The sequence below is a fragment of the Barbus barbus genome (genome assembly GCF_936440315.1).
Source record: "Barbus barbus genome assembly, chromosome: 22".
Classification (NCBI taxonomy): Eukaryota; Metazoa; Chordata; class Actinopteri; order Cypriniformes; family Cyprinidae; genus Barbus; species Barbus barbus.
In genome coordinates this window covers 2,397,171-2,409,528 of record NC_136750.1, presented here as the reverse complement: position 1 = coordinate 2,409,528, position 12,358 = coordinate 2,397,171, and the positions used below count along the sequence as shown (strand labels likewise).

General features: G+C 37.8%; 1 protein-coding gene across 1 annotated transcript in view; it reads left to right on the top strand.

The window, feature by feature from the left end:
- LOC306888248 (somatolactin-like) overlaps positions 1-12,358 on the top strand; it is a gene marked incomplete at both ends in the record, with an annotated part of 32,841 nt that overhangs the window by 349 nt on the left and 20,134 nt on the right. Inside the window, one exon of the mRNA XM_079446448.1 lies at positions 5,740-5,863. Within this exon, the coding sequence (XP_079302574.1) occupies positions 5,740-5,863 (124 nt within the window). The remainder of the gene's footprint in view (positions 1-5,739; positions 5,864-12,358) is intronic.

Sequence of the window (12,358 nt, the reverse complement as noted above, 5' to 3'; positions counted from 1 at the left end):
ATATGCAACGTTTGGGGAATAAGGGGGTAATAACCTGCGGAATTATAAAGCATTTATACTGTAAGTATTTAATAACTAAAGGGTACCTATTCTGAAATAACGTGTATGTAGAGTCCGCGATTTTCCACGTCAGCATAACTTAAAGCTGAATGTACATGGAGGTAAATGGAAAAAGCTGGGAAATAAGGGGGTAATGACTTGGAAAATTAAAGTATTTACACTGTTAGTATTTCATAAGCAAGGTGTAACTATTCTAGGATTACGTGGTATTTATACCCTACTGCGTTAGGCAACAATATTATGATTTAGAACAATTTGCCTTATTGAAATAACACAAAATATATGATGCAACATATTTTTACACTACGTACTGGGTAGCCTACTTGTTGTATTATTACAACATATATATCTTACATGACATTGATACAAATAGTAAATTGTACACTATAGCCTAGTATAATTTAGTAATTACAGTGAAATTTTTAAAAAACACCATCGTCTTTATAAATTTTACCAGTTTACTAAAAGAATATAAGCTACATTATTTACTAGTGTTATTTATGTGGGGTCATAGAGATTGCTGAACTCAGCTGTAAGCATGGGGTAATTATCTGATGATCTTCTGATATTATTTGGTTTAGAAATTCCCATATGAAAATTTACCTGATGAAAGAGTATTGCTTATGGTCATCTCAGCAGCGAGTCCTGTCACCAGTATTGAACTGTCGAGGTGCAATACAGTGAAAAAGTAGATTACCTGTTTCCAGCTCCTCCCAGTATAAATAACAGCATAATTCACAACACGTATAATTACTGTATAATTTATGTTTTTTGTTAGCTGTAGTGCTGTTGGTGCACTTTGGGCTTCCGTATGTGTGTTGAGGCAAGTAGAATAAAATGTACTACAACATTTTTCTTAACTACTGTGCAAACATACACCCTTGTTACGTGGAGTTATTGTGTAAGTGTAACATCTGCAGGTTGTAATTTAAAGTGATGCCTTGTTACCATCTTGTTACGTGTAGTTACTGTGTAAGTGTAACATCCGCGGACTGTAATCTAAAGTGAAGCCTTGTTACCCTCTTGTTATGTGTAGTTACTGTGTAAGTGTAACATCCGCGGGCTGTAATCTAAAGTGAAGCCTTGTTACCCTATTGTTACGTGTAGTTACTGTGTAAGTGTAACATCCGCGGGCTGTAATCTAAAGTGAAGCCTTGTTACCCTCTCGTTACGTGTAGTTACTGTGTAAGTGTAACATCTGTGGGCTGTAATCTAAAGTGAAGCCTTATTACACTCTCGTTACGTGTAGTTACTGTGTAAGTGTAACATCCACGGGCTGTAATATAAATTGATGCCTTGTTACCCATTCGTTACGTGTAGTTACTGTGTAAGTGTAACATATGCGGGCTGTAATCTAAAGTGAAGCCTTATTACACTCTCGTTACGTGTAGTTACTGTGTAAGTGTAACATCCACGGGCTGTAATCTAAAGTGAAGCCTTGTTACCCTTTCATTACGTGTATTTACTGTGTAAGTGTAACATCTGCGGGCTGTAATCTAAAGTGATGCCTTGTTACCCTCTTGTTACGTGTAGTTACTGTGCAAGTGTAACATCTGCGGGCTGTAATCTAAAGTGAAGCCTTATTACACTCTCGTTATGTGTAGTTAATGTGTAAGTGTAACATCTGCGGGCTGTAATCTAAAGTGATGCCTTGTTACCCTCTTGTTACGTGTAGTTACTGTGTAAGTGTAACATCTGCGGGCTGTAATCTAAAGTGAAGCCTTATTACACTCTCGTTATGTGTAGTTACTGTGTAAGTGTAACATCTGTGGGCTGTAATCTAAAGTGAAGCCTTGTTACCCTCTTGTTATGTATAGTTACTGTGTAAGTGTAACATATGCAGGCTGTAATCTAAAGTGAAGCCTTATTACACTCTCGTTACGTGTAGTTACTGTGTAAGTGTAACATCCACGGGCTGTAATCTAAAGTGAAGCCTTGTTACCCTTTCGTTACGTGTAGTTACTGTGTAAGTGTAACATCCGCGGGCTGTAATCTAAAGTGAAGCCTTGTTACCCTTTCGTTACGTTTAGTTATTCCACGAGAGGCATTTTCTCTCGTCTGTTTTAATGTAGACATCTGTGTTTTTCCATCTCTGGAATGTAAACTGCTGGCAGTGGGAGGCAAAGAGTCTTCTTTTTCCAAAAAAAAAATGTTGTTTGATCACTGTGCTGATCTGCTCAAGTTAAAATCTTAGAGAGATCTGAGAAAAGTACAAAAATAGGGAGCAAAGTGCAGAGCAATTAGCAAGAGCGTCTGAACAGTAGCAAAGCCGGAAGTAAAATAAATAAAAGTAACACACGTAGATAAATGTACAGGGACAATAATTTATTGTAAAAACTGACCAAAACACAGTATAGAAGTATTACAAATGCATTGTGTTGAATTTCAAGTCTTCTGAAACCATATAATATTGTGAGAAAGAAAGTGAAACTTATAGTCTTCATCCCGCTCTGTGAATGCAGTCACGTCTCATTCAAAAGATAAATCTGACACGCAATAACCAATGACATTTCACAATCAAAGCTGATGTAACAATTCTTCAGGATTTGGAGCGTTGTGGTGAATGGAAACATTGATCGCTTTGGGGTCTGTTCGTAAAACAAAGCAATCATTTAGCCTCAGAAGACTTGGAATATTTGTAATATTTGAATAAACTGTGATTATACTTGTACGTGCCTGTTATATCATGTGTTTTATATTATTTTATATTGACAAATGGTTAGGTTTAAGGGTGGGGGTCAGATTAGATGCTCAAATCAGTGCATACACTTTTTGTTGCTGCTGAAATCATACCCCAATATATATCATAATGACAAAGTTATACCCCAATATATCATGTCATAATCATACAATTCCTATGCAATTCACATCTGTGCATTGACACTATAGGTTTCTCATTGAAAGCAATGTAGTTCCAAGTTTGTTTATATAGAGTCTTAAAAGTGGTGCTAAAGGTACTTGACCATGCTCGTTTTTGATACCTTGGAAGTGAGAAAGGTTTGCTGAACACTATCCACTTTATTTTTTAATAAACAAATAATCTATTTCCTGTTAAAGTTTGCAACTTTGGATTCATTAGCTGCTATAGATAAATAACTGAATAATAATAATAATGTGACATTAATGGCATTTGTGTGTTTATGATCAGTGTTGAGGAAAGTTACTTTTAAAAGTAATGCATTATAAAATTATGTTACTCCCTTAATAGTAACGAATAACTTTACTTAGTTATGTTTTATGGAAAGTAATATATATTACTTTAGCATAATTTTCTTCTCGTCTGGGCTGAGCTTGCTTGTTTGTTATATATATATATATATATATATATATATATATACATGCATATCTTTTCATGCAAATTAAAAAAAAGTAATGGATTACTTTACTAGTTACTTGAAAAAAAGTAATCTGATTACATGACTTGTACCGCATTACCCACAGCACTGTTTAGGCTTATGATAATGAATTAAAATAGTACAATAACACACTTTAGGCAGCATACCAGGTACAGCTAAAATAACGGGAAGCGACTGACACAGGAAGTCTTGCACATTCAAGTTAAAATGTCCGTGTCCACGCTTCCATTAAAAATGGATAACTGAACACTAAACTAGACTGAGAGCTGATATTTCGTCCAATAGCACTGAATAACTTACTTTTTCAATGGATATAAGTGTACTGCCACTTCAGAAATAATTCCATTCCTCTACCTTAGTCACTCAAAATCATGCTGGCCGTTGTAGCGAAATACTGGAGCTAAATTCCACCATCCTTATATTAAATAGCTACCCTAAAAATGCATCTGGCTCCGTACCCCTCTATAGCTCTGAAGAACCAACCTGACCATAGAAAGAACAGCAGCATCCTTAGCTCTTATTCTCTGGGTGCTAGAATCTCTAAGCATCTTTGTGTGTGTGTGTGTGTGTGCATCTCTGCGTTGCAGCCCGTACAGCACATGACAGAGATGTGCGACGCGCTTTCTCAAAAGACACTGCAAAACATCTCTAACATAATGAGTTTTTAATTAAGTCCCCTGCTTTATTGGGTTTTACAAAGGAGGACTTCGGGAAGCCACCTCCAATGTGCTTTAATGAATTGTTTGGAGACTTTGGCAGAGCCACGCAGATAAAGTTTTTCACAAAATACGGTCCCCATCTCTGTATTGACTTTCCAGGGTCGTACAAACACTTCTACTCCTCTGCATCCCTACAGAAAAGCACCAACATTCATTATTGATGTCACAGCATTTGTTATTGTATTAGCTATGGTTTGTCACACCAGGAAAACAGAGCAGTCTTTCTTGTGTGCACTGAAGCAGACAGTATACCTCCTAATGGAATAAGAGTATATTGAGTACCTCTGCATTTCCTTGGGGCAAGTCAACCTTAATGCGAGCACTAAAGAAACATTGGGAAGACAAGAAAGGTAGAAAGAAACAAAAATGCAGGAGAACAATATGAACAGATACCATCTGAAAATAGGAGGCCATGTTCTCGTTTTTAAAATGCAGCTCTGTGTCTTCTTTTTATATATATATTACAGCATATAAGTATTTCAAATTTATTTATTTCACTTCTTTTGCATCATTCTCACTTCGTACATGGTTGAAACAAGTTCTGCTAACAGTTCTCTTCGGATTAGTTCTCCTAAGGCAGGCGTCTAGGGCCAGTATGAGCAATGTTTCGAAGCGCTGGAGTTAGTTTGCACTTTGTTGGCTGAAAATTTAATCTATCGTCTTCTGCCTTGCGGTTTGATCCACCTCTTGCCCTGCGAGAGGCTGGTCTCATCTCTCATTCTTCACCAGGAAAGGTCTGCCCCCTGCCCAGGTCCGATCTTTGTTGTGTGTGATCTGGACCTCCTTGATATGGATCCCATGTGCCCACCACCTTAGGTTCCTCTGGAGCCGGTGCGTTTGAAGCGAGCTCTCGGTATGACCGCTCTACATGCTGTGAAAAGTTGCTTATTGATTGACTAAGATGAGAAGCCTTAGGCAAAGTTTAGGTAAAGGCTACGTTTAGTTATTACGAGATGTGGCAATATATGCTGGCTGTCTTCAGGCGGTTTCTCCAGCCCGGGTTTGCATGCACAGTTTCCAAGTATGCTCCGTGATAACATGTCTGACAACGCAGCGATGGTAAACCCAGCGGTAATAATTTCAGCGAGCCAAGAACAAGTAGTCCAGTGGTGCAAAACATCACTTTGATTTTCCTCTCCTATTTCGATCACTATTTTTTAAGTTTCGTAACAAGCAGAATAAAATGGGTTTCACTCAGGCCTCATGCTTTGCAAGTTACAGGCTTTCATTTTGTACATTGTGTGCTTTTTAAAAGCCTCGTTACTTTCGCCCACGTAGACTCCGTAGTGGCGCTACAAAGCTCCGGCAGCACTTTACACAAGCTATAAGGATGGGAACGCTGGCCCATGATTCCCTGCTGTTCCCTCTGTCGGCCGACTAAAGGCAGGGTGCTGAGATTACGATGACCGCCTTCCCTGTGTGACATCTTTGCATAGAAACATTAAAGGTCTGGGCTTCTGAGTCGTTCCTCTCTTCCGTCCTCTCTTGATCAGACATCTCTGTTTGCCAGAGGGACAGTGGGAAGTTGGCTGTTTTCACTTTTGTTTCTTTGGATGTGGGGCTTGAGAACCTTCCCTGCTTTCTTTCTCCATCTCTTTTTGCAGCAAACCTGGTAGTGGGTTACAGGTCCACGTGGAGGTGTCTAATGAGAGACACAGGGAGCATGGGAGAACAGCAGGCTCGCTGGAGGGGTCTACACCAGAGGCCGAGACTACAGAGGAGCTGAGAGTGAGAAACAACTGTCGTGGAAGCAGAAAAAAAAGAGAAAGCCGGCCAGATGGACTGAGAGCAAATACTCAGCGGTCTCCAAGGATGAAAACAAGGACTTGGGAAGAAACCAGAACAAGTGGAAGTTGATAAATATACAATCACCTTCTCTGATTAAAATTAGTGTTGAGAGAGCTGTCTTAAAAGAAGCAACAGTAAGTGCAAGCAATTAAGTTTTCTCCAAATTTGAAAAAAAAAAACAATTAAATGTTGTTATTGAAATATTTATATTTTTTTTTAGTAACTACCACAGGATTTGATAACACTTTACAGCAAAGTTCCATTTGTTATAAATAAATAAAAAAATACTTCTAAAGCATTTAGTAACCTTATTTAATGTTATTTTCTTGATATGTAAAGTTATTATTAAAAGTTGTATCTGTTAATATTATTTAATGAATCTGAATTAAGGGAAAGGAAAGGGAAGTGGTGTGTGGCCAAGTATGGTAATTTGTGCTCTGCATTTAACCCATCCAAGTGTACACTCAGTAGTGAACATACACCCGGAGCAGTGGGCAGCCAATGCTGCGGTGCCCGGGGGAAACAGTTGGGGGTTCGGTGCCTTGCTCAAGGGTCTCACCTCAGTCGTGGTATTGAGGGTGGAGAGAGTGTTGGTTATTCACTCCCCCACCTACAATCCCTGCCGGATCTGAGACTCAAACCCACAACCTTCAGGTTACAAGTCCAACTCTCTATCCATTAGGCCACGACTGCCCCTTTAACATGAACTAACAGTGAAAAGTTGTATTTTTACATTACTAAAGATTAAAAAATACTGTTACACATGTATCATTTAAATAATAACATTGGCCTGCAGTGTTTAAAACATTAACTAATGTTAACTTATGGGACCTTATTGTAAAGTGTTACCCAGGATTTCTACTCCTAGTTTGCTTCTTTGTTTTATAGGAATAATTCACCCAAAAATTCAATTACTGTCATTATTTACTCCCCTTCATGTTATTCCAAACCCTTAAGCACCATAAACATAGTATAGAAGTGGTCAATATTACTCACATGCTATACTGTCTTCCTAGTTTTATGACAAATAGTAAAGGCATGGCTCTCCAAAAAAAGAAAATGCGGTCATCATTTACTCCTCCTGGAACATCCTCATGTACCAGAATTACTTCCTTTCAGACTTCCTTTCTTCTGTGGAAAACAAAATAAGATATTTGTTTCATTGATTCCCAATGATTTATTTATGATTTGGTTCTCAAGTTCAACTCACTGACTCAATGATTGACTCCAAGTTTCTTACACAAAGCTGTAGTATATGGCTTCAGTGAACAAGTTGTAAACTTTTAGGGTACTTTTGAGGTGCCTTTTTTCTGAACTTTAAATTATTTAGTCCTTGTTAATTTTAATTTCATGGACAAGAGCAACCAGCACAGTTTTCAGAATCTCTCCTTGTTGTGTTGCATGGGTTTCAAACTAAATGAGTTAGATGATAGAAATGTTATTTTTGTGTCATCTATTCCTTTTCGATGCATGCACATATTCTTGTAGTTCCAGTTGATTGTTCGGTTTTGCCAGTGTTGCAACTCCCAAGTCTGAGAGATTATACCACTGATCTGGGAGAACAATCAATTAAGCTCTCACAGATTTACTATCAATAAACAGCATAGCTTACGGAAAAACTTTCTGCTTCTGTTAAATAAAACACCCTTCACTATTTCGGCAGAAAATGCAGATCTGTGCTATTCTCAGCCTCGTCTGTAATCGACTTCCAATGTGGAAAAGGCCTGAGGAGCAGGGGAGAAGGCCAGAGAGAGGACTTTTTCCAAATCAAAGGCAGGTTTATGGGATGACTGTCAATGATTTCTCCCCTGCCAAGAATTTCTGAAGCCTGATTTGTATTAGTGTACAGCTGTCTGAGCAGCCGTTCAGACAGACATTCAGCGAAGTCTGCAGCGGTCATTGAACCATTGATTCAGGCGCCTAGGTGTGAGCTGATGGATGTCCTTGATTTAAAAAAATAAATAAATAGCAAAGAAAAGATGAACAAAAGTTAATCTTGGGCAGTATGATTTGGCTGATTTAATTTAGTAGGCTTCATTTATTTTATCAAAAATATAGAAAAAGCAATGATTTTGTGAATTATTATTGCAATTTAAAATAATGGTTTGATCCTGTAATGCAAAGCAGAATTTTTAACCATCATTACTTCAGTATTCAGTGTCTCAAGATCCTTCAGAAAATCATTCTAATATGCTGATGTATTATCAGTGTTGGAAACAGTTTTTTTATATATATATATATATATAAAAAGAAGAGTGTTTCATTCAAAATATAAATATTTTCTAACAGTTTAAGTTGTTACTATCAGTTTTATCCCTTAATCCTTGCTGAATAAAAGCATAAGTTTGTTTTTGTTTTTGTTGTTGTTGTTTTTTCATAACTTTTTGCGTTTTATATTGGAGTTGGTGAATGAGTTGTTGCCTTAAATAAGAAATACTATAATCTGACAGCGTTGAACCACACAAAGTTTTACTGTTTCTGTATTTTTCATGAGGAAATGAGTGCTTTGATTGATTTTTTTTCTTTACCTACACTGTAAAAAATTATCGTGATTTTAACGGTAAAAACTGTGAAAATGCTACAGTAAAAACCTGTTACATGGTTAACGGAAAGTTCCTGTAAAATTTACAGGGAAAAACCGTAAACTGACGTTCCCAGAATTCCCTGCGTTCCATTTCAAATTCTGTTTGAATTTGACGTTTTTTCTTTGAAATAACTATGTTTCTTCTTAGTTTTTTCTTATCAGTTATGTTTATTAGGGTTGTATGTTACATCTAATGTTGTTAAATTAATGTTTATAGCATATTTCAGTTTAATGAGTCTCACCATGATAGTGTTTAGTGCTTGTGTGAATGACACTGTGCACCTTCTATATATTCTATTTTTTAAAAGTTGCTTGTGATAGGCTTTGGCTCATCATGTGACTTTCTCATCATCACCTGCATTTGGTGTTTATCAGTGTATTTCAAAGGAACAAAACAGATTTCAGTACTTTAATAGGTTGGTATATTAAGATTATATCAGTTAAAGAAATTACGGTATTTAACTGTAAATTTAAGTTAAAACCGTAAAACCTAAAACATTGCTACCGTATTTTTTACGGTAGAATTCTGGCAACCACAGCTGCCAGTTTTTTACCATAAATTTTACGGAATTTTTTTACAGTGTAAGAAAATGTATTATATTAAAGATATTTATATTTTAATATTAACATTTATTTATTAATATCTTAATTTATTAATATTTTTATTAAGATTTATTGCTAATGTTAATAATTTATGTAATAATATTAATAATAATTTACTCCAACCTGAACTAGACCAAACCGAATCGTTAAAAACACCTAAAAACAAGACCGAATCAATCTGCTTCTTAGTATAAAGTTTTCCAGAGGTCTCACTTGCGATTGTACAATCCCTGTTTAAAGTTTGCTAACAGCTCTCATTCCGTCTGGAGTTCAGACAACTAGCTGTGCATTCGGTGTGTCTGCTCTGGTATTGATACTGATGAGGCCCCGTCCGTTTCTGCTGCTGCCAGCGTGAGAACCACGATGACGTCTTCTCAGACAAAGCAGCTGTCAGCATCCTCTCTCATCGGTATTCGCTGCAGGTTAATTGACTGGAGCTGCAACGGTTTCACACCAGCACCCTCTTCCCAGACGCAGCCGTCTCCCCTCATCCGTTTCTCTCCGCTGGGTCGTCCCGGGTGAGCCGCACCTCCTCCGGTCAGGCTAAGAGGGAGAGGGAGAGAGATGGAGCAGAGGAGGAGTATATCCACTTTGCTGTGGCAATTTGAAATGAGGGGCAGGCCTGCGAGTGTGACAGTCCCGGCATCATCATGCTGCATGCGTATTAGAGTAAGTACCCTGATCGCCCATGTGAAAAGCCACTGGAGACGGCCCTCTGAAATGCCACTTCCAGCTCCAGCCTCACATGGAGCTCTATTTCACGGCCGGCTGGCCTGATTGAAAGTAATAGGGGGACTGAGGCTGTGATGAACTGACATGCCCAATAACTTTCATTACGTGGCTGTAACCTTGTCCCGCTCACTAATTAATTTTTCTGCCAGCGATCATATGCCTGTGTGCTGTAGACTGGAGCGCAGCCTCTGTCTGATCTCTGTGCATCTGCTGGGAACCACAGTTTAACCCTGCATGGCCAAAAGTATGTGAAGACCCTCTTCTAATTAATAGGTTTGACTGAGCACATTGGTCCAGAGGAGGCAAACCTCAATGTTACAGCATACAGATAATTGTGTGCGCATAAAAAAATTGTGGATAGCCTTCTTCTAATGTCTCTGTGCATAAAGCAAAGTCTGTAAAGAAAGGATTTGCTGGTGTGAAAGAACATGACTGGCCTGTGCAAAACTCATTAGGTATTGCAACATATAGCGGAAAGCCTCGCCAGAATATCGGAGGCTGTTAAAGAGCACCAATTCCTTATTAAAACCAATGCTTTTGGAATTAAATGCTCAGCAAGGACATATGTATTGAACCCTGTTTCTGCTCAAAACAGTACAATGAAAAGGTAATTGCGACAATATATCTCACAATTGTACCTGCAATTCCCAAAATCGCTGATTTTTTTCTATTTGTGACTTTATATTTCACAGTGTTACTATATTGTGGCTTTTAGTTTTTGTAATCAGTTCTCGTAGTTGTGACATTATACCTCACAATGTGACTTTACTGCTCATACAACTTCTTATCTTCCATTTGTAACTTTGTCTCAAAATGTGACTGACTCTAACGGCTGTCTTTGTTTCTCAGAGATGTGATTTACAGTATCTCACAATGTGACTGTATCTCACAATTATGGCTTTAATTTTCATTATTGACTTTTTAGCTTGCAGTTGTGACTTTCTCATAGTTGCAAATTCATATATTACAAAGTGTCTCATATCTCACAATTGCAACTTTGTTTTTGTAATTGTCTCTCATTTGCCTTTTTTCTCATAATTGCGACTTTACATCTCCCAGTTGTGACTTTCTCACAATGTGACTATATCTCACAATTGTGGCTTTAATTGTCCTAATTATGACTTTTTTATAGTTGCAACATTATATCTCACGATATGTCTTATATCTCACAGTTGTGACTTTGTTTCTTTTAATTGCAACTTTATATATCACAACTGTAATCCGCAGCTGTTTTTTTTTCCCGACTGATGTTTTGTCTTACAATTGTGACAGTGTAACTTTTTATCTTGCGATGTGACTACATCTCACAATTGTGGCTTTTTTGTAATTGCAACTTTATATCTTGCAATGTAACTTCATATATGTCCGTTTATGACTTTATATGTTGGAATGTAACTTTATTTCTCACAATTGCAACTTTATATCTTGCAGTTGTGACTGTAACTCATAGTTGAGCCTTTATGTCTCACTATGTCTTTTTATTATTTGAAACTTTATCTCAGGATTTTTACTTTTTTACTCTGTGGCATTTATATGGATGTGGTGTTTGGCTGTCCACATACTTTTGGCTGTACATCCAGTACCTTTAGTAGTGTGTCAGGGCTCATCTGGGCTCTTTTGTACAATAACATATGGACCCTCCCTCTCGGGTTCATTATGATTCGTATTACACTGAATGCATGAATGCAAAAGCAGTATTATTTGCAGCTTCTTAATAGCTGTCCCAGAAGTGCATTAGAAACCTCATGCATGCAAGCCAAGCTTGTAAAATCTGGGCGAATAAATATTACATGATGCATCTGATAAATAGATGCATGAACAGAATGCACTGTTTACGATCATGGTGAGATGTCCAACTATAAGCGCAAGCAAGGGTTGGTGAGTGGGAGGAAGGCCGGCGGAACTGAGATGATTTCGGTGCAGTTTTTTGCAGAGCTTCTATACAATGCCACAATCACCTTTCCTTCATTTATTGTTGGAGGATTCTTGAAGCCGCATTTACATTCCTGACCATTAGTCTCCACTCTGCCTTCATTTGTTCACCTTTCCATAGGCAAGCAAAAGCAATGAGTGCATGCAGTATTAGAGCGCCACCTGGTGGACACTTTTAAAGCTTTCAGACTTTATAATCTAAGCTTTTTTGTTGTTATTTTCAGGGTTTATTTTAGGATTTTATGCTTCTCCACACATTCACATTTGGTACACTGGTGTAGGTTTTCCTGCTTGTTTTTCCTCTTTCCATTCATCACATCTTTTGACTGAAGTCAATTTGAAATCCGTCACCAAGACAGATGTGATGTGTAATTTTTGCACAGACAAAGGCCTGCGACTGACATTCCATGCTTGCTATGATGAACTACAAGCATTCATTTTGCCCAGACATTCATTTCTCGGCCTTGGTCCATTCATTGAAATGTGAACTACTGACTCTTGTTCTTGCGAAAGCATTCGTTCATTAGGATGTTTACCATTTTCTTTGTGCCGCAACACAAATGAAATCCCGCCCCTCCTGTGCG